At 47.4% G+C, this 23147-nt stretch overlaps 1 protein-coding gene across 2 annotated transcripts; it reads right to left on the bottom strand.

Annotated features, from left to right (window-relative positions):
* Positions 1 to 1341: 1341 nt before the first annotated feature.
* On the bottom strand, positions 1342 to 22114 carry usp10 (ubiquitin specific peptidase 10). Of its 2 annotated transcripts, XM_067248764.1 has the most exons (15): positions 21900 to 22114; positions 15520 to 15588; positions 14888 to 14933; positions 14404 to 14463; positions 12047 to 13264; positions 9738 to 9829; positions 9502 to 9611; positions 9230 to 9288; positions 9015 to 9118; positions 7891 to 7990; positions 7509 to 7686; positions 5884 to 6049; positions 4673 to 4817; positions 3676 to 3741; positions 1342 to 1911 (listed from the first exon to the last, which is right to left on the bottom strand). In XM_067248764.1, exons 1-15 carry the CDS (start codon positions 21918 to 21920, stop codon positions 1724 to 1726), a joined length of 2622 nt encoding a protein of 873 aa, XP_067104865.1. In that variant the 5' UTR covers positions 21921 to 22114; the 3' UTR covers positions 1342 to 1723. The 2 variants fall into 2 exon arrangements, with proteins under 2 accessions (XP_067104865.1, XP_067104866.1); XM_067248765.1 differs by lacking the exon at positions 14404 to 14463.
* Between the last annotated feature and the right edge of the window lie 1033 nt (positions 22115 to 23147).

Raw genomic sequence — 23147 nt, 5'->3', positions numbered from 1 at the left:
GGGGGATTTCATAACTAGAGCTAAGCACAGGTGTGATCCCACCCCCCTCAACAGTCAGTCTCTCCCTCTCTCTCAGAGGAACTGCTCACAGCCACACACAAAAAAGGAAATGCAGAGGTTAGGTACATTCCCATAACACTTTACAGACGTTTGACTTCCAGTTGTCACCCTGACTGGGTCAGACTCGTACACTGAGGGGAGATTTGGATTACAACGCCTTGCATTCCGAACCTAAGGCAGCCCCCTCTTTCTGGTGAGTTGGGGGGGGGGGGGGGGGGGGGTGAAGTGGCTCTCACATGTATAACTCCACATGGACCAGACAGGCCATCGAAAAAAAGCACAGCTTGGAGCTTTCGAACCAGCACAGGGAAATCGACAGATGAAGAATGTAAGGGAGAAAAGAGGTACAAAATAAAACGATTTTGCGATGGAATCTGTCATCATTGGTTGCTCCGTCTCCAGTGTGAGTACTCAGGAAAGACCCTCAGAACCAGCAACCCCTTAGGGAGTCAAATCAGGTGACCCTTAACTAGATTCAGAATCTTTTTTTTTTTCTTTTTTTCTTTTTTAATACATTTTAATCTTTAAATATCTGCAAAAATGTGCATTTGCACATCCACGTCTTTTATTGATCAGTTATATTTGCGTGCACAGAAGCTTTTTTTTATTTTTTATCATCATTTAAATCCTAAAGCGCATTAAAATTGTTTCAGATAGTCATTCTAATTCTACACCCAGAAACCACACAAGGTTCTCTCAAACAAGGAAACTTCAGTTTCAACACACTGCAGCACCTCTTCTCCCATCTTTTTTTTCTATTTTTTGATGGCTCAAGTGTTACCTAGGTTTAAAAGCATCAGGAAAGTGAGGGAGGTGGAGGAAGAGGAGGTGGTGGCGGTGAAGAGCGTCTCGCCCAGGGAGTGTGTAGACTCATACGGCATTGGTTTGACGTTTGCTGGTGCTGGGCCTTTTTCCAAAAGCACTAGGCAAATTTCAACAGTTTTTTTTTTTCTTTTTTTCTTTTTTTTAAACTGTTGCAAATTCATACGGCCAACAACTCCCCTTACTAAAAGGCAAAACACAGATTTTTTCTATGCCATTTAAAAAAAAAAAAAAAAAAGACAAAAAGAAACAAACAAAAAAATAGAACAACTTCTCTCCAGCAGTCCAACAGTCCACCTGCAGCCTAGGGTGGTATAGATAGATATTCAGAGTTCTCCCTGGGGGTGAATCCACTGTGCCCCATCTGATCCAGGCTGGTCTCAGAGTCAAGTGTCATGTCCCCAACCCTTCAAACCCCGCCCATGCCACCCCTACCCCTACCCCCCCCCCCCACCCCATGTCCATTCAACAGTCTCTCCTCTCAGCATTAAAAAACAAACTAAACAAAACCAGCAGTGGCGCACAGAGAAGAGGAAGCTGTCACAGGGAATTCTGTTAAGAACGTGTCCTTTTCTCTTCTTCCAAAAAGATCAAAGGAAAAAAGGCGTTGTTGGAAAAGCTGGCTCTCTGGGAAGCGGGGGACAAGGGGGAGGAAAATCTTGCAAGAGAAGAAGTTGGGCAGTGCTCCTGTTCATACGTTTGTATGTGTGTGTGTATGCATATGAGCGAATGACTGTGTAAGCCTATCTGTGTCTATGCCAGTGTATGGGTGTGTGTGTGGTGTGTATGAGGGTGAGTGTGGTGTGTGTGAGTGGGTGTATGTATACGTGCGAGTGTGTGCCTACAGCAGGTCGACGCGGCGGTAGTACAGCAGGTACGCGGTGCGCTCTGCAGACTGCTTCACCACCTGGTACTGGTTGATGACCTTCACCGCCTGGTCGTCGATACGCAGCCAGCCGTTCAGACCGATGTGGAAGACATCCGTGGTGTAATGGCCGCCTGTAGCGCTGTTCCCATGGTGATAGACAACTGTGGGAAAGGAGGGAGACGGGAGTGAGCGAGCGAGAAAGATGGTGCATCCTATGCAAGGCCCCAGCTGGGAGTGTACATTGTGTTACCCACTTTTTTCAAGCCTTCTGGGCTCGGCGTTGGCCAGCACAGACGGCTAGGTAGCCAGCCTCCAAAGGAGGCCTCACTTCACAGCCTGGTGTCGATTCAGGCGTTGAATAGCACATGCTCAGCGAATAGTTAACATCAAAAATGTCCTTAACTCTTGTTTTTACATATCTGATCGTACGTCGATTCGGCAGATTCCTGTCACTTCATAACGTGACCGAATGGGAAAACATAGGGAAAAGCATGAACAAAATCGTATGCTGTCCATCATTTTTGATATGGGATATTCACCCCTGGTCTGGCTAGTTGCAAGTGTTCTAGATTGCCTTAACCCTGAAATCCTGCTATTAGCCAGAGACCACCTTTACAAGCTGGCTGGGAGCTCAACCACTTGTGACTTTTCTTAACACAGACAGATATCACAGTGCTAAGTAAACACAGCAGTCCAGGGCCATTCGTTTGACTTGGACAGAGGGGGCTTGCTTCAGGCGCTTTTCTACATCTAGGCCATTTACAGAAACTCAAACCTTTCAGAAGCTAAGCTGCTTCACTCCGGCTTATCTGACATCAGCAGCAGTGCTCAGAAGACCAGCTTGTTCCTGCTCTGGAACATCTGAGCTACGACTCTCCACCAGATACACGACTGGCTCTCCACACCTGGTAACTCTTCTATTATGAATGGATTACATTTTCTGGTTACCATAGCAGCTGTTGTTTCAGATACAGTATGCCTGTATTCCAGACTGTGTGGTAGACTTAATCCAGGCTCCTCTCAAAGCCCCGGGTTCAAATGGTCAGGGAGGCTGAACTCGGCTCTCCAAAACAGGATCTAACTGGAAAAAACATCTCACAGCTATAGCAACGGTTGTCTGGCGCAATTGTCAACTTCTGACAAGTGAGAAGAACCCCCCCCCCCCCCCCCCCCCCAACGGAAGGAAGGAAAGAAAATAAACAGCTAAAGATAATTCACTCCTGATGTATGGTGAGATGACCAGCCCTGCCCTCCTGCTTCCAGCAGAGCTACACAGGAGGGAGTGTTCGACCATCCCAGAGGCGTGAAGGAGGGAGGGGTACACAACGTGCTGACAGAGCTGGAGATCAGACAGCAGGACGATCACTACATTACCCCCCTCAACCACAGCAGGATGGGGAATCCGTGGAGAAGGATGGTTGTTTATCAAAGCTTCCATAGCGCTTGGTGACGACCCCATTTTCATTTGAATCAGGTGTGTTGGAGCGGGGGAAACATCTAAAACATGCAAGGCAGTGGACCCTGAGGACCAGGATTGAAACAGCCCTGATCTAGGTGAGCAGACCCCTGGCACTACTCCACAGGAGGTGACACGGCCGGTGACAACTTCAGCAATCGTTAGAACAGTCCAGGAACGTTCTGAGAGACAACATGGAAAAAACAGCCCATCGTGTGGACTCCAGCTCCCAAAACAACTCAACTTGTTCTGACTCATCGCTGGCCACATCCATGATTTACACGGGGACATTTCTAAATTCCCAGAAACATAGCAGCACATTGCTGAGTGTCAATGTCTATCTCTTGAGATGTTGTGTGTGTGTGTGGTAAACAAGATAGACAAGCAGAGGTGACATGTGTGGCTGGTAGGGCCGTAAAGTCCCGTTCCTGCCTCTTACTGCTACACCGTGAATGTGAACAATACATACCTGCAAAGAGCCTGTAGGTTCTTTGGCCTTTGAAGATTTTGCTCCGTACCCCAGAGGACAGGATATCTGAAAAAGGCAAAGAAAAATAAGTCACCGTCCGAAAAAAAATTAAGAATAAAAAAGGTGTACGATATCACTCAAGCTCCATTTGTTATTATCGTTTCGTTTGTGCCATGAAAGCAAGCCCATGTAAATAGAGGCCGCTTTAAAGACATCATTGTAGCCTTTAGAAAACCATTTCCAGATTGCATGTTCTACAACAGTCCAAGTGAGCTATGATCCTGGCTAGCTGCCTCAGCGCTAAACAAAATAAGATGTAGCCTACTTTTATTCTTTAAACTGCTGAATAGCAAACGGGCTGGACCCAAAGGTTTCTCCCCCGAATTAGATACAAGGAGCTACAGAAAGTCAGTTCCATATAGGACACCATAAGCCCAGCCTGAGGTACCCTCTACAGGATCCCCATGTGAACTGTCCACTGGGGTGTGAGGGGGGTCATGGATCCTGACGGATCACCTCGGATATTAAAACACACGACCCACTTGGCAGAGGAAACCAAAATGGCGTCATGTTTTATGGACGGAGGTGGGAATGTGGGATGACGGCTCCTCTATAAATATTTTCGTCTGAGAGCAGTTGGATGTGGGCTGGTGTGGCGGGGCAGGGCGGGGCAGAGTGGTGAACACAGGCTGGCTAGCCCAGGACTGATGAGGTGCGAGGTCGCCACAGGCTGGACACTCCAGCCTGGACGGGGGGGACTCTTCAGTAGGAGCACACACGCAAATCATGTCTCCTGCTGCTGACTGGATGCTGTCAGAACGAGGGGCAGTTTAGAAATGTAGGATCAGCTAGTGTGCTACGTGTGTGTTGGGGGGGGGGGGACTTTAGACCACGTCCCGACACCCTGAAATACAGATAACCACGGAACGAAACGATTCGGCGTCTTGACTTCCCTGAACTGGGTGTGGAGGAGCACACGTAAAACACACAGGCTTACCTTTACTGATCTCCAGGTCCACCGGGTAATCAATGTTCTTGACCAGTTTCTGGCAGCCTCCGGTCTTCTCAAACACAAACCTCTTGAGATGGAGCACGAGCACTGGAGGAAGCTCTTCCAGGGTCACTCTCCGGCTGATTTCGATCTGCACACACGACACTCTTTAGAAACACAAACATCCACAGACAACTCGCGACGCACAGATTTTGTCAAACCTTAATCTAACAGAACCCCATCTTCTAAAGCACCCTCTGGAAATAAGTCTCTAAAACTGAATGTTTTTGTTCAAAGCCCGAGAGCTGAGGTGAGCTTTGATCCCACGGCCAATGTATCAGAATGACAAAACGTCTCGACTGTCAATCAGCAACAATCAGCCGAGTCTAAAACGGCGTGAGGGGAACAAGCGCGTGGATCCTGAGGGCCTGTCGAAAAAGCTGTCCTCCACCAGGCCCCAGGCGGCTCGCTGTTTTCCAGCCCCAGCGTGATGAGACCTCAGGCTGGTCACGGGAGGAGGACAGGACAGAAACGACTGGAAGTGTCTGTTGGTGAACACCCTGAGGGGGCTTCCACAGTCAGGGGGCTTCCACAGTCAGGGGGCTTCCACAGTCAGGGGGCTTCCACAGTCAGGGGGCTTCCACAGTCAGGGGGCTTCCACAGTCAGGGGGCTTCCACAGTCAGGGGGCTTCCACAGGGGACAGTCAGAGGGACTCTTTCAGAACAAAACTCGTCCGTACAACAGAGGAGAGAGGGAACTGTATCCCAAATACTGGAGGACGCGAGACTCCGCAATAACAAACATCTCCGATGTCTAAGCACCCAGGATTCTTAACGTACAAAACAGGACCATCTCTTAGTTCCGGGAAGTAAACAACAGAAAGCATTTAGGGAGTGTAAGAGTGCCCTTCACTGGGGACCAACCACAACATCGCAGGGGAACAGTGAGTGACTATCGCTTGTGTTTGAAAACACAGAAAGTCTACCGTTTACCAGAAATGACCTGTCCTGACAACCCCCACACTCTTCTCCCAGTACACAACAAGAGAGAGTAGGAACTGGATGGCAGACATCCTACCTGCCAACAAGACGGTACATTTGAGGCATTAAGACGTGGTTTATACCTGTAAAAACCCCCCCCCCCCTTTTCTTTATAAGCCAGATCAGGCCGATCAGGGCCTGGGCATTAGAGGGCATGAAGTGGTGTGCTTGCCTACCTCCTGCTTGCTCTTAGTGGTGTAGCCCTGGACCGCCTCCCTGGCCACCAGGCTCTCCAGAGCCTCCTGGACCGTACGGATCTTCTCAGACTGGATGTCCAGCTGCAGGGTGAAGAAGGGCTGCAGGGTGGCCGACTCCTTAGAGTTCTGCTGGTACACCACCGACCTGGAGAACACACACACGTTGAAGAGTTCAGAGCAATCTTGGAGCACGGCATCAACACCCCAGTATGACCCAGGAGCTATCGGCACCTTTACATTTAGTCATTTAGCAGCCGCTCTTATCCAGAGCGACTTACAGTAAGTACAGGGACATTCCCCCGAGGCAAGTAGGGTGAAGTGCCTTGCCCAAGGACACAACGTCTTTTGGCACGTCCGGGAATCGAACCAACAACCTTCTTATTAATAGCCCGACTCCCTAACCGCTCAGCCATCTGACCCACCTACACCGACAAACTGCATGGAAAGTTCAGTGATGATAAATTTCAATAACGCGTATAACTTTCTCCAAAAGAACCCTCGATGAATCATCCCCCCCTCCCCCCCCCCCCCCCTCCCGCTACACTCTCCATCCCTCAAGTACATTTCGTGGCAGGAATTGATCAAAAATTTGTAAGCTCCAACTCTCGTTGCGCCCCGGCCAGGCCACAAGTGTGAAAAGGTCAGACTAATCTCTCAATTGGGAGAAAATCTTTTCAGAATTGCTCCAACGACTCTCCCTCAGCCAAACCAATTACTCTGACCTCCCAGAGGGAGGAAATGTGAAATGAATACAGCAGAGCTCAGTGTGTGTGTGTGTGTGTGTGTGTGTGTGTGTGTGTGTGTGTGTGTGTAAGGTATTGTGCTACACAACTTCTCTGAAGAAGTCGTCCGGTCAGTTCAATGCTTGCTTACGGTCTGTCCTTGTCTAGAGTTTACCTCGACATTCAGATAGGGAGAAAATAGATCCTGGGGGAGTGTTGCTAACCAAGCCAGGCAGGAGCGTGCCAGACCAGAGACCTCAGAGGGCTGCATCATTTAGCCCTGCCACACCCTCACAGGCTTTTACAGTGTCTAACATGTTTGGAGTTCGTGTGTGTGTGTGTTTGTGTGTGCACATTTGCGTGTCCCCCCGCTGTTAGGCGGTTGAGCCAGGCAACCACAGGCTGTCCACAGTGTGTGTTATTCTGAAGAGCGAGAGAGAGAGTGAGGGCGAGAGTGTGCTCCCTGCTGAGACGGCCAGAGAAGGGCCAGAGACAGCTGGTGGCCCGAGGGCTTGTTTGTGATGGCACCCTGAGCTGAGGTTAGACCTGGGGGGGCTTGCAGGCACCGGGGTCCCCCCCCAGATAAAGATGGCACTATGCTCTCGTCTCTGGTGTCGGACCAGGAACTAGAGAGTCAGGGCCAACGAAAAGAAAGGTGAAGACACCACTGGTGCCGCAGTGTTCTGCTGCTCAGCATGAACGAAAACAAAGCCCTGGGAAAAGGGAGCGGTGGAGAAACAGCCCGCGGTTGGCTGGCCATTCCTCCGCCGCACCAGACGGTTTGGTCGGGTGTCTCCACGCCTCTCGGGGGCTGACTCGAGCACGGTTCACGAGGCCGACACCTTCCACGAGCCCCGCAGCGGCACTAGCGATCCGGCTCACCTGATGTGCCCTCCGAATATGTCCGTGATGGGTGTGCGGATGAAGTCGGCTTGGCGGGTGATGGAGGTCTTGTTCCTGGGCCCCACTTGCTCCCACTCGTCCTCGCTGCCCTCCTCCTTGTCGGCAGGGTCTTCCTCCACGCCGGGCTGAGCCTCTGGGCCGTTTGGTGTGGGGGGCTCTGTTAGGAGAGGTCAGAGACGCTTCTTCACAACTACTACAGAGGTGCCATGGGAACAATGGTTAAAAAAATCTAATAAAAAAATACCTCTAGCCAGCAAATACTAAAGGCAAGCGACGGCGTACGAGAATCGAGATGTTCTTTGCGTTTCGGCGCGTCGCAGTCGACTACTCCTCAGAAGGAACTGAAGAAAATGTTACTCACTCTCTTCCTGAGGCGAGATGAGCTTCTTCAAAGCGAGCATCTCCTCATGCAGTCCGTTGAGGGTGAAGCCCAGGTACTCCTCCGCATCCTCCTGTCGGCCCTGGGAACAGTCATCAGCGCTCATTAGAACACAGAGCTGGCTGTCTGCAGGCAACACTGCTGACTCAGCACTGACACACACCCACACCCACACAACACATAGCCAAGTTGCTGAACACATACAGGACATCTTAGTGTGCAAAAAAACGGGCCATGGCCGAGGTGAGAGGAGAACAGAGGAATGTGTGGTCAGAAGGAACAGCCTCGGTCAGGTTCTGAATGAACCCTGATGAAATTGTTATGAATAACTTGACTCAGCACGGCAGCCTGGCGCTAGAGAAAAGGTTTGGAGATTTCCCAACGCAGGTACAGACTGTCTGTTCCACACTACAGTCAGAGCCATGTTCGGAAAAAGAGGCTCTCCTGTTCATACTGTGGAAGAAATTGGGATTTCCTGTGTGCTTACATTAATCACTAATCAATAGAACTAGTCATTGGATACTAGTTAGTACGTTTATCATGTAAGCTTGCTATTAATAACAGTATATTGTGTCTATGTGTCAGGTTAATAGATGTTCGGGGTCAGGAGAAAGTACTGGCTAAACGGTCCTTGTCATGACTACAAGGAGAGCTCCAACTATGAACTCTCTAGTGTGAGAGTTGTCATGTGTTGGGAGCAGTGAATCTTTCCCTGAGACTGTTGTAACGTCAACTGTCACAATCTATGTTTACATTCTTGTGCCCTATTAAAGAGGGTCCTTCGGCTTTCGGAGCTGAGAGAGACCTGGTTGAGACCTAAGCTTGGTGTTGTGTTGTCATTTATGGTCAGAAGACTGGTTTTCTCTCCCAATCTGCAGATTGATAAATACGTATTAAAATCCAGCACTCAACTGAACTTAGTCACTCCGTTTATGAAGACGGACAAACACTTTCTTCATCAATACTTGGAGTTCTTCCAACACCGGGAGCAAGCAATGCGTCTTTAACAAATCTAAACACCTATATGACTAATGGATTTCCCAATAACGCATCCCTTGTTAGTCTTTAGGGGAGAAACACGGTACCTAGGGATCCCTGGAGCATACCTTCTCTGAGAGGCTGGACTTGATGAGGGTGAGGAGTCTGTAGATGTAGGTGGGTTCGAAGGGAACTCCGGGCCGAACGTCTTTCATGATCTTGTCTCCAGCGGCTGTGGAGACGGCAACGTCAGGTCACATCAGGGTCAGGTCACATCAGGGTCAGGGACATGAACGCCTCTAGCAGAAGAGACATGGAGGGGTGCTGCTTGCAGACTGCTTACCTTGCTGTTTGGCTTTCGATGGCACAGGCATGTTGCTGAACTCATTCACAAGCCTTACACTAAAAACAGAGAAATATCATGAGGCAAAAGTTAATCTATAGAATCGCATGAGTACACATTCATCAGCCTGGACATGACAAGCTTCCATGTCTCTCAAATGTAACAATTCCCATGAATTTCCAATTCGCAAGGACCGCGGTTACCAACACACCCAAGTGTGCCGTCACCATTCTGACCGAAACCCATCTGGTGAGCTGTGGGCGGAGACTTACAAGTTGTCCATCATGGGCGTGGAGGTGCAGGGTCTCTGGGTATGGCTGAACAGAGGAATGGACTTCATCAGGTGGTACATGGGTGGACACGCAATCAGGGCCTGCAGGGTCTGGGGGGGGGATCTGGGTCAAGGTTCACACTAGCCTCAACACACAAACAAATGGCACTGGCAGCCGCACAGGGGCAACACACAACAAGGAAGCGTTGAGGTGATGTAACTGGGCCGGAAGGATACAGCGTTGATATAGCACCAGTTTCCCTTGTTGATCAGTCCTCTCGGCTGCAAAGACACTGGTTTGTGTATCAACTTCACATTCTCAATTAGTTCTGGGGATTCAAGCAAATACACGCATTCTTTTGAACAGGCTGTCGTTGAAAAGCCACGTGAGCACACCTTAAAAAGAATTGCCACTCAAACACTAAAGATATACCGCTTTGTGGACTTTGGTGGATAAATACAATGAAATGGTTAGGCCATGTAACTGAGGCAAAGACGACCCAAGCCAGCTAAACTGGGGTATGATTGTCAACCGTGCTGTCATCAGTCCACTGTACTGTAGCGACGCAGAGGATCATGTGTCTCCTTCTGACACCGCAGCGTCTGAGGGGGACACGCAACGCTGGCCGAGTCAGAACGAGATGATGCTGTGCCACGCCTAGGAAGGGAGGCTGTCACTGACAACACAGCTCCCATGGTAACGTGGACATCCACTCCCAACACAATAGGCAGACAATTGACATAATTAAAAGAGAAATCATAGCAATCCCACACATTACAAAAGGCAAAACAGTAGGTGCAGAGCTTCGACCTGTTGCACCCTACACACACACACACACACACAATAACCGCAAATTATAGCCATATGACTTTCTCAAGACACAGATAAAAAGGGTTTCCAAAGTCAATCATTCTGGGGGGGGGGGGGGGGGGGGGGGGGGGGAAACACATATTTCACTAAGGGACAGAAACAGTGAGGACTTTTATATTCACTCCAGCCCAGATAAGATCAGGTTCAGGGGTAACAAATCAAAGTGACATGTGGGAGCAGACACCGTCAGGGCTCTGGAAATAGCTTCCTGTTCCTCCTCGGGGGCCTTCACGAGAGGTGCCCCCCCCCCCCCCCCCCCCCCCCCCCAATCCGTGCAAGGAACTGTGGGTACTGAAATAAAAGTTTGTAGCTAGCGCTGCGTGGGTCTTCACGTTGAATTATGAACAGGTCTAGCACACTTAAGCCCCAGCTTCATCTAGACAGAAGAACTTTCCCTCTCTTGTCTCACTGCATTGACAGGCCGGGGAGATCTGGAATGATGAGCGGAATTTAAAAAGGCTTTGTGGAAGTATTTTTTAAGTAATAGTAGTACCAAGACCAGTAGTTTGCTCACTATCACAGCCCCTCGTATCTCCAGGGCTCTGAGGCCAGGGTGATGAAACTGAAACATGTCTGTGCAACAGAACTCCAAACTAAATCAACAGGTTCCCTGAAGAGAATTCACATTCTCCAATGAAAACACCAGAAGGCCTGGTCTCTCAGGAGCTTCATCTGCGCTGGTTGATGTGTTACTGAACATGTTATTAGAGTGGTACAGCTCACCCAGGCCATTTCAGCCAGCCCTACAATGTTAGTATGGTCATTGTAGAGGAAGCTGAAATCTAAGCTAAGTGCAGCACTGCTTTGTACAATGGCTGAACAGCCCACAGCTCACAAGGCCTCCTTCAAAAAGGTACATTACCCGCTCTCAATAATTGAAGGAGAACTCGAGGGGGAAAGGGAAGAGTGAATTTGAACAAATAAGAGATGCATCGTACAACTATGGTGTGTGTGTGTGTGTGTGTGTGTGTGTGTATTTGCACCACCTGGTGTCTGCCCATCCTAGCCCCCTCAGTTTTGCCTAATCTGATTAGCCCATAAATAGTATAAATGACTGTAGGAAACACTGAGGTAAATTAGCATGCATGACTAAACTATGGCTCTTTAACACATAACCTATGAACATGAACTATTCGCAGACCCCACTCCCTACAGGTTGTTGAGAAGACAACCATTATGTCTCAAGGTTGCCCCCAAGTGGCTGACTGGCTAAACCTACTCACTTGTTTCATTAATATAACAAATAAATACGTCAGAATAACAAAAAGGCAGATAAAACCAATACCAACACCTTTAGATACATTGACTTCTCCCGTCACTTAATACCTACTTTTCATAAACAAAACAAATCCTCATTTCATTTACCTTTCTGCATGTACATTCTCAAAGAAGTGAATATAAAATACGGCGTTAACATGCAGTTGGCCTTTAAATTACCCAATGTGCATAAACCTAAGCACTAAATACAAATTAATTATTGTAGCACAAATCTGTAATTTCCTGGTCTTTTCCAGGTCTGGAAATAACTAAATACATTTCCATTTTTGTTACCGTGGAAACACCAAACTACCCATTTAAAAGGAGAGCAGAAGGTACCTTGTGATATACTGTGGGTGACTGTAGATGCCCTACCCTTGACACACCCTGTGACACAGCCAGTAGATATATACACTACCTGCAAGTTTAGGGGCCATAGGATCTTCTGACACATGGACAGGGCTCTCCTTGACCTCCCCAGCCTTCTCAGGCTGCTCCGGGGTGTCTGGGGAGGGAGCCACTACCTCCACCACGTTCTTCACCTCCACAAAGCCCTGAGGACCTCCAGGTAGGGGCTTGGAGTTATGGAAGAGGCTGGCCCAGGACTTAGGGGGGTTGGCGGTGGGCACGGCCAGAGGGGCAGGCGACTGGGTCTGCTCTGCCCCTACCGGCCGGGCCTCAGAGTCTGGGGGGGAGGTGGAGGAAGGCTCTGCTGAGAGGGCCGGCTCCTGGGCCTGCTCCCCTGTCTCAGAGTCCTCCCTGTGTCCATCTGCACTGACTGCTGGCTCAGGCTCAGTCAGCCCGTTGGCCACCACGCCCTCCTCCTCCTCCTCCACATCCTCCTCCTGTTCAGTAGTAGCAGTAGCCGTGGTGGCAGGGGGGCCGACCACAGCCGTCGAGGGGGGAGAAGGGGAGGCGGGGCAGGGGCTGTGCCTGCCGCTACCCACAAGTTCAGGGCTCTCTGGGACTAGGTGGTCCGGCTGCTGCTCGGCAGTCCTGACCCCCTCTGCCACCCCTCCGCTGTGAGACGAGGAGGAGGAGGACGAGGACGCCGCGTTGTGACCGTCTGATAAAGACGCGGCTCCGCTCGTGAAGTCCAAAGAGGATTCGTCGGGGCTGTCGCAAGTCCTCTGATCGGCCGGATCGCCCATTACGGGGCCGGACAGTTCGGCCCCGGGCGACGTCTTGCCGGCCATGTCCTCTGAGTCGTGGGGGGAGGAGCTGAGCGCGTGGCCGTTCACCAGCCCCGCCCCCGGCATGCCCCCGGCAGCCCCGCCGCTGTTGTTGTTCCCGGCCGCGCCCTCCAGATAGTTGTAGTATCCCGGCGGCCGTTTTTTCTTTTTCTTGCGTTCGCGCTGGCCCAGGCCGCCTGGTCCGTCCATGTCCTGGCAGGACTGCAGACTGTCCAGGGCCGAGTCGGGCCCGTCCTGGGAGTTGTAGTGGCCTCCGTCCGGGAGGTCGGAGACTGGAGGGTCTGTCTGCTGCAGGGCCTTCTGGGACGGCTGGCACCCCAGGATGAACTCGGGGGCCTGGGGGTTGAGGGTACTGGACACCTTGAACAGAGGGTCCTTCGCCCCCGCAGGCTCTGCCTCCATCACCTCGTCAACGCCAAACTCAATCCGCTGGTAGTCTTCGCCTGAGGAGGACAGCATAGGTTAATGTCAACAGAGGTTGATATGGCATCTTCCGCGTCATGACATCAGCCTTTAGAGATTGCTTTCAATGCATCCGCTCTGTCTAGCCTCAAATAAGACAGATGAATTAAATGTCTCTAGAATTGTTTGGGATTTGTAAAACATTCAACACACTTTCTAGGCAACTTACTGTCACAAAAGCAACTGACTAGACCCTACATAATTGAAGCTTACTTACTTACTTACTTACTGAATTAACACTTACCAAATAAGCAGATGAAAACCCACTGAAACCATTAACCATTCATATCTGGCCTAATTCGGGTTAACACAAGTATGAATTCAAAAACGTGTTTAAATTGGCAGCTTTTCGCAGAGAGAAACGGCTGAAGGTGAACACATGGAAACCCGTTAGTAAAGGTCAGATCAGATCGTCCCAACAGTCTGAACATGAGCCAGCTGCTGCTGGGCTAGCAGACAAGACGGGTCACCCCCAGCCCCAAACCCCCAGCCCCGAGCCCCCAGCACCGCTCCCACTGGAGGGATGTGAGACGGAGTTAGATAAGATGCTGAGACTTGATTCAAACCTCAAGTGATTACAGTGTCCTGGGTTAGTGTTTCATCTGGGAGGAGGGGGGGGGTCATTCAAGAGAGGGCGAGAGAGAGAGCGAGAGAGAGGGCAAGAGAGCGAGAGCTAGAGAGAGAGCGAGAGCTAGAGAGAGAGCGAGCGAGAGAAATGCATTCAGAGATCAAACCCAACCAAAACAAGAGATTTCAAGAGGCGTGTTCAATAAGTGTTAGCTGTCTTGTAAAACAATCACTATGCCCTGGTGAGTGTAGTAGGGAGCAGGTGCTCAGACCATCCAGGTAATGCTAGGGGGAAAAGCTGGATGGAATACAAAAATCAGTCAAATTAAAGCCCTGCCGAGGTGCAATGTGTTTTATGCAGGAGAGAGACCCTTACGGTATCTAAGCATGCAAAGCCTTAAAGATTGTACGAACAGGCAAGAATAAGAGTGTACAGGGGCAAGGTTTAGAAAGCCACCAGTTTTTAAAGACCTGGGTTTGAGTTCTTCAGCAAAAAATCAAAATCAATCAATCAACAAGTAATAAGGCAAGGAGTGACGGACCCCAAACTCACCGCAAACCTGCCGTCTCATAGACTCCGTTATGTATGGCACAGCAGGAGTGCAGTAACTTCCTGAATGATCAATACAAATCAGGGTCAAAATCAGGTGTTATGAGAAGGGGAAGGGCACCTGCTCGAGAGAGGTGGCTGCTGTTACACTACTTGACTTTGGTCACGGCTAAAAAGAGGGCGAGTCCCAAAAGCTCCTCTCTGAGGGTGAAAAGAAATGTTCTTACAACTCGAGCCAAATCACTTTGTAATCAAGACAAAAGCAAAACAAAACGAGGGCCTCGTCTCTGCCAGGCAGGTCAGGTAAGCCTGGCTGAGGCCCCGGTGGACAGAGCGTGTCTGGGGCTTCTGGCTGCTGCTGGGACACAGCTCTGACATCATGCAGGAGCCAGATGACGTCCGGCCCTGGCTAGCACAGCTGGCACTGTGGCAGTGGGAATATTGCCGTCTCATGGCGGACATTTCTTAACACGGACGTTGCACTTACCTGAAGACTGACTGACGCAGGAGACTTTGTCATTGAACGGGGGAAGCTGTTAGGGGGGGGGGGGGACACACACAAAGAGAAATTGTAAATACACTTTCAACCGTATCATGGCTGTTATCAGATTTTTCCTGCTTATCAACAAAGCCCATCTTGTGCAACTTGTGTACTTTGGAATGGTGGGGCAGATAGGACTACTAGTCATTCTAGTGCTTTCTGTCAGCTTCAAGCATGGGGGCTCCATGCTTTCCACATCTTGACTGAGCAGGTGAGGGCATTGCTCTAAATCTACGCTCAAAGAAGTGTGTATGCTAATGAGCTTAGGAGAGGCCATTCTTAAGACTAGGACTATTCTAAGATTAGGAGTCACTGCAACAGCAGTACCAACAGCAGCCAATGAGCTGGCACTCCCTTTAAGATAGAAGAAATTCATGAGGATCTGGAATGACCGGTAGTGTCTCAGTTCATCAGACGAAATTATGTAATCCACAATGCATGGGAAAAAGTCAATTTGATATCTAATGTGCTCCCTGTACTCTAGCGTCATAGTCCATTCCAGTCAGACTATCTCCATTTGATGAGGCATGCTGCTAAACAGTTTACTCTGCAACTCATTTCTCTGCTTGTAACCTCACCTCAACATAACAGCGTGGAGTTACGAAGAACTGGTTGATCTCATCAGGGCTGAACTCCCCGAAGATGTACTGTGGAGAGAAACCACACCAAATATCATTAGTCATTGAATTTAACACACAGAAAATATGCAGGGCTCAACATTAACATTTTTTGGTTGTAATTTATCATTGTTAAAACAAAACCAAAGACTTTTAAGTTGTGTTATTCTGTTAACATGTTTAACCATTTATTAAACACATCCTGGATATAAAAAGAACAAAAATGAAATCACATTTCTAGTGATAAAAAAGGTAAGTCAGCAAAACAATTGACTTTTAACCTAAAACATGACGTGCCCTCTTCACTGCTGACAGCCATCTCTCCAACTGTCTGGCAGAAACTGAAATCTCTGGTCTCTCAATGCTAATATATAAAAGCTTCCATAGCATTTCATCAGTATGATACTAAGTACCCAAGTCGACACCATTCTTCTGCTGCAGTTCAATAGCCTGGGGGAACGAGGCGAACGGCTGGCCCGTCTTAATTACGTGATATGCCGTTGTTATAAGTCGTGCAATAACACGATGGGCATCTACATTTAAATTCCTGACCAGCATGGTCAGCATGGTCAACGGCCTGGAAGATGGATTGTCAACCATCCGCTTTGCTGTCACGCAAACCAGGTGCTGTCTGCTAGCATGGCTGGTCAGGGATTGTTTTCGAAAATTGTCGGTGCCTGTGTAAAAAGATCTACTTTTGTCCGCTTTAGACGGGAACATACAACAGACGACACAGTGCACCTTCGTTCCATAAAAAAAGTTGCTTCCGTTTGAGCTCGTAGCTCGACTTTGCTGCCATCTTCACTTTGTCTCGCGCCAGTTGTTAAAAAATGTATCGAGATTAGAGAATTACAATTTGACAACCACTCGTCACTCAATAATCAACTCTTGATTTGCCAACTGTGCGCCCCACGAGCTGCAAAGTTATTTATGCATTTAGCAGATAGCAAAACATATGAAGGATGTTAACTTTTACAATGCTAATTTTTTTTTTCAATCAATAATTTGCAGTGTCCCGATCGGGCCAGTGAGTTGCTAGTGTAAATGTCCCGACGTTACTTTTTACTGGCCCCGGGCCATCGTTATTGTCGAGCCCTGTAATATGTTTTCATTCGTGACCAAAATAACTTTTATAGTGCTGCATCAATATATTAAGTACAATCCACTACAATAAAATTAAATCCGTACCAACATGGGTAATTGGGAAAGATGGCTAACATTTAAAGAGAGGGCCGCTGTGTCAATTGCTCGAGACACAAAGAGAATTTTATAGATGTGGGCGTCAAAGGTCCATCCACCTTTCATTGACAAACTGACAGAGTTGGAGGACAGCACCCGGGGAGGAGAACTATGGCTCCTGCGAGACGCTTTCAATGGACAACTCAGATCGCAACATTGGTTTGAGCAAACGTAAAGGACAACATGCAAGTGATGAGTCATGTAGCATTAGCATGGCAAAATGGCTGCCGGTAGCCCACCTAAGAGAAGTGAGCTGACTCACTGGCTTTAGCCCGCACGGCCTAACACGTTCTGGGAGGCGAATGTTGTATATTGTATAAGTAGGACTCAGGTCAATTTTACAAATCTGCAACTGCAGCTTTCGCACAAGTGGCACGAGTCAAAGAGGGTGACTTAATATATTACCGTCAACATGAGTTGGCAAAGAAAAAAAAGACACTCCCACACCAGTCAGACACATTTACAGATACAAGTTTAGGAATCTAATTCTGCATCAATGCATCAACCTCTGCATATTTCACATGCTGTTTTCAGGCAGGAAGACTACAGCTTCATTGAGTGTGCACTTCAGACAGGAGGGATGGCCGTCTTTAGGATGCTGGATTTGTGACCCTCAAATCCCACAGGTTCAAACAGGGATTACTCCTACTCGCTGCACAAGACTCTTGGAGATAGTACTGCAGGAGGAGTGCCCTGCAAATAACAACCCTAGTTGGTGGAACTGTATGGAACATCATGGGGGAATGTTTAATATGGAGCAGAGAATACAAATACATTTTTAAAAGAATTACTCAACACTTGCATGACATACTTCAAACCTTTTTTTGTCAAACTGAAACCTGAAGTGGATTGTGTGACCCACTCTGATGTTTAAGGATCACCAATGGAATAGATTGATTGTATCATTTGTTGGCAATTCATAAAGCTTGGAATCTTCCATATATCTTGTCACCATCCAGCAATCCATCACTCTGGACCCTGACTATGAGCACTAAGTGTTAATGTTAGTTCATATTTTTAAATGGGGGAATGACCAAACCCACACCAAGTTAGTGTGCAGACTCAGACCTGAGCAGAGGGATACCAGTATTGCCTGTGTGTTACATGCTACACACAGAGACACACAGCCTTGTAAAGATAACCTGCTTTCCCCCTGCTGGCTATAATTAACTTAATCCCAGTTGCAGAGTAATTGAAGGTCTCTTACACTTGCTGCACAATGACAGCCCAACTCAGGGGTGCAAATTGGTGCTTATTTGGCAGAGCATTACTAGCATTGGCTCAGTTAGTTGAAGCCACCCGAGACACCACATAAATAATAAAACCCTGCCATTTTTGTCTACTGCTGGAGAGAAAAAAGGGAACATTTTGCAAATACCGAAATTCGCCATTGGATTCACATGCAAACAAAATGCTAAAATCGACATGTGAAAACGTGTTCACCGTTGCATACAGCTATGGAGCAGTGAATAAACGGTGAAAAACTCGCCTGACGGTCAGCTAATCCTTCCAAAGCATTAAACAGTGGCACATGAAAAGGGAGCCCGCAAAGAAAAGAAAGTGCAGTTCAAGCACATGTAACTCATTGCAAACGAGGGCCCAACATTGCTGAAATGGCACTACAAGCGACAAACAGCCAGATATAATCCAACGGCCACGGGACGGCTAACCCAATCACAACAGAAAGAATGTCCCTCTGCGTCTTTCTGCAGGCGTGCCACGCGTACCACACTAAGCTTCCCTCGCTGTTCGTTTTGCCGGAGGATTAACACAAATTAGCCATCTGTATTATTTCAACATGCTCCAATGACACCCACACGTTACCGAGACGAGGGAGTAGGAGAGGCGCTAACAAGACAAGGGGAGACAAGGAGTAGGCCTGTGCTAGCACTGCCATGGATGTATGGAGATACATCAGACAGGTGTTCTCTTTTGCAGCACTTACACATTCTTTTTTTGTACTTGTGTAACAAAAACAAAAAAGGCATCCTGCAGTTTAGGAAGAGGGAGGTTTTGGGGAAACGAAATAGGTGTATGGGTGGTTTAGTAGGACAGGGGCATAACAAGAGACTGAGAATATGTAAATCAACTAGCAAGCGATAAGTAACTGTGCCAGTAGCTGCATCACTAGAATTTCAAGTTACCGAACATCGTTATCTGCTCCCACCTGATGAATAGGGTATGTCAGATAACTTAGCACTCCAGCCTTTTGACACCTGAAAGAATACATTCTTTCACACAACTCTGCCTCCTTTCCCATTGGCCCAGCATTCAGCCTTACCCCAAGTCTGATGTTCTCACTGTCACTGGAATGCAAAGAATCACTATTACCCGACTTGGCAGAGCCTGAAAATATAACACTACAAATAAGGTCAACGACAATTCAAGCAAACTGGAGCCTGTCTGAGCATGTGTTATTAAGAGTCTCCATTAAGACATGAGGTATTATGAGTCAAAACAGTGACTCTCCACACCTTAATAAAAACTTTGTCTAAACACCGAACAGGACTACATTGAGTAGGGAACATCCCTGTCATGTGCTCATTCTAGGAGACAGATACTGCAGAGGGCAATTGGCATTAGACTTCTTTCCAACATTTCCAACAGCTGAGGGATTCTGTCAAATGTCATGCGGCTGCAGCACCTTTCAAGGGTACAACAAACAGCACACCAACCCCTGCTCCACCCTACAGTTGAGGAAAATACCTACCCAAGTGCAAAGCCAACGATTTGAGCCTCATATGCCATTTCTGGACTGTAAAATCAGGAGCTGGTCTTTCAGTAGAGGCCACCAGCCACTATAAGCAGACCAGGTCATATTTTGAAATGAACCATCAGCCTCTAGATATAGTCAATTTTAAAAATAAGAAGAGGGTTGTGGGTAAGGGAGCCAAACATGAGCAGATTCAGTTCCACTGAGAGAAGGATGCCATTTTCCTATTTCCATCAGGCTCCGAGATCCTGAGTGGCTTTGCCCACCACCCCGTTGCCAGGCCACACCTCCCTCTCAGATGACATTGCGACAATCCAGCCTGGCTACATTCATGCTGTGTTTTACCAACTCACTAACTCTGTATACTGATGTTCATTAACAAAATGCCAGTCCTTTCACTCAACAAATATGAAAGGAGGTTATGCTCCCATCGGTTGAAGAGCATCCATTCGTTTGGATTATTGGAAGTAACACCCAGTTTCAGTTCTGTTTTGGAGGAAGTTGCACTATTTCCTATACAGTTAGCCATTTAGTGGACAGAGCATCCATAATGTTTGGTGTATGGAATTGTATTGTCACCCAATTATTATATCCGATTATTTTTGACTCCATTGAAAGTCCTGCAACCAAAAAGTTATTCCCGCTTTTGCTTCTGAAGTCCACCCACTTTAGTAAAACCAACCTCTTCTGGCCAGTGCCTTAATGATCTCTTAATTCCAAATAGCCAACATTAATAAAGCATACTACAACATTTTCTGCACCAAATCCGATTTCTAAAAGTTGCATTAACCTTCCATTCACGCTTCTTGTGAGGCATCATTCGTATGGGATTAGCACAATAAAGATACAAGTACACTGAAAGAAACTACAGAACATATCCCAGTGGTCGAGTAGGATGACATTAATTGTCACTCATGCAGGCAGGACGGGAACACATGATCAAAGGGTGCAAAAAGGCCATCTCAGAATGACTCAGAAAAACTAGCTGGCTAAACGCCTCACCAAGATCAATGCTGGTTTAATATTTAGCCTCTTAGAAAGATAATGTGTCACACATGGATATAACGTTCAAGGGCTCAGCAAAGAGAAACCCAGTGTAGGAAAGTCTAGCTCCATTTAGGACTAAGATCACGAGCCATGGTTATATTAGAGCAATTTGACAAACTGCTATAGCACTGGAAAGCCGATTTAGCACGGGTAGCTGGCTTGTCGTCTTGTTTAACTTGAATAACAAGCTTCACAGAGATTGCTTGCAGATAACTGAGAATAAACGTTGTTCGCTTGAGGACAAACTGCTCTAATGCCACATTTGTATTAAACTTGCACGCAAATTGATATTTCAAAAGATCGCTGGGAAGCCCGTTTCACATCAGGCCGTAACAAAATATAGCTAGCTAGCGTTAGCTGTCAACCGATTATTATGGGGGGGGGGGGGGGGTCTCCCCCAGCTTCAACATGAGTTAGCTAGCTAGCTAAAAAGCCAATCAAGCTTCTAGTGCATGCGACTGCCAACAACAATGTGGTGTGTGCCTGAGCTCCAAGTCTCACTGGTTTAGATTCACACGGAAACCGCCCCTGCTCGGTGAAAGGCCCGTCCTAGCCACACCACCTGCGTCCACCAGAACAGTAGCTAATAATGTTGGTAAGCTAGTGCTATGCTAAGTAGCTCCATTTATGCGCCTGTTGTACATACAGCACTGGCAGCAAGCTAAGTTGGGCTGTCTAGCTAGCTAGTTGGCTAAACTGGCCTGCCTGAATGAATTAAACTACACAAGACGTTTTCATACCACAAACATATGACAGTAATTTTATTATATTTATACAAAACGTCGGCAGTTTATGACAGAGACATTTTGACTTAGCAAGCTGGCCAAGACCGTTATGAAAATCTGCAATCGGATAAGCAGGCCTGTCGGACCAGAGAGCAGATGGGCCGTGCACATACACGCAGCAATTTTAAACAGCACGCTAGCTAAAAACCTCTAAGTTAAGCCAGTGACACCTGTTGGGGTCTAGCGAATGTGTTACATTTATACTTAACTACACGTGTCCACCTTTGTAAATCCACTGTACCATTTTCAACTAATCTACAAAGGCTACCGTTGTTTGTTACTTTGAATGGAGGCTCCTCGGGCCTATACCATGCTGGTGTTTCAATGGGGAAAAGGCTTTTAGTGCTTAGGAAAGCATTAGCAAAACGATTTCAGCCCACTTTTCAATGACATTACAGTACTTCATAACAAACGTCGTGTGCAACGTAATAGTGTATTTTAAGACGACTTTGCAACCAATGTATAGTCACACTGTAAAACATATGTAAATGACAGCCACACGTTTCAGGAGCAGCATGAAGAGTTTCTCTAGCAAGCTAGCTAGCTAGCAAGTCTACCTGGTTGCTGTGAGAAGCCATGCTCCCGGTTAGATTTTCTCTTTTCCAATCAGAAGACGTGATCTCCGGGGAAGGTGTTGTCTTTTTTGTAATAACAATTACAAAAGACGTCCTATTCCGACATCATTATAATGATCGTAACGGTAGACTGACAGTCGTATTATTGGGTTATTCTACTCGTCCAGCATATCACGCTGCTTCCCCTGCCGTCGCCATTTCTGTCTCGCCTCCTGCTTCTAGCTGGCGCGCGGTTGGACGGTGTGCTCCGCTCAAAAGTGAACGCGTGCGTCTTTACGTCCGGTGTTTGGCTGGCTTCACGGTTTGGAATCCGTGCACATTTCTATATACTATTACCTACTGTGGGAGTTTCTTATCAGACTAAATGACTAAGATCAGGTTACAACAAGTTACATTCAATTTGCATGAACTGATAAATATGTTTTTAACTCCAAACTTGTATTTATTTTAGGCTTAGGTTATAGCCGACACATTTCTCACTTATAAATTATTAGAGGGTTGGTCAATCATGTCCTATCCTTTGACGACAATGGGTCCTAACTTCTCTAAAACCGTTGTTCCATTGCCTGTCAAATTATCAGACAGTACAATTGGTTAAAAAAAAAAATACGGATGACAATCGTAGGTTGAATGTATTAAAACCATAATAAGGGGTGGAGCACATGCACAGGTAGGCTACGGCGGGGAATAAAAGGATTACACACGGAAGGGGGAAATGTGTCAAAACGAGCAGGAAAAGACAACACCGACTGTAATACACGACGAGGAAAGGTGAGTCAATTTGTGTATACATATACATCATGATATTATTGCCAGTAAACAATACACCTGACACTCGAGGACGTTCGCTTCAATTCCAGAGGAGGTGAAGTCTGGAGTTGAATCCATTCCACCATTAATTGTAGAGAACCGAGGCACCCAGGCATAATCTGGTCAAATGTTCAATAATTGTATAGAATTGTTTGGTGTGTTAAAGTCTACCAGTCGGCCTAGGTCTGACAAGGATGCGCTTTTGTGCTTAGTCTGCTGTTTCCCCTTGAATACTGTATATTGCTAAAGTACTGAGTAATTCTGAGTATTTATTTTTTACTACTTGTTGCTTTTTTCGCTTTTAACTTTAGATCCAAAGTGCAGCAACATGTGGCCTTCTATTACGATGTGTTTGTTTGTGTGGGAATTTATAATTTATCTATAATATTGTTTATTCTTATGTCTTTTTCTTACAAGTGA

This window comes from Osmerus mordax, chromosome 13, assembly GCF_038355195.1.
Source record: "Osmerus mordax isolate fOsmMor3 chromosome 13, fOsmMor3.pri, whole genome shotgun sequence".
NCBI lineage: Eukaryota > Metazoa > Chordata > Actinopteri > Osmeriformes > Osmeridae > Osmerus > Osmerus mordax.
This window is presented reverse-complemented; position numbering and strand designations above follow the sequence as displayed.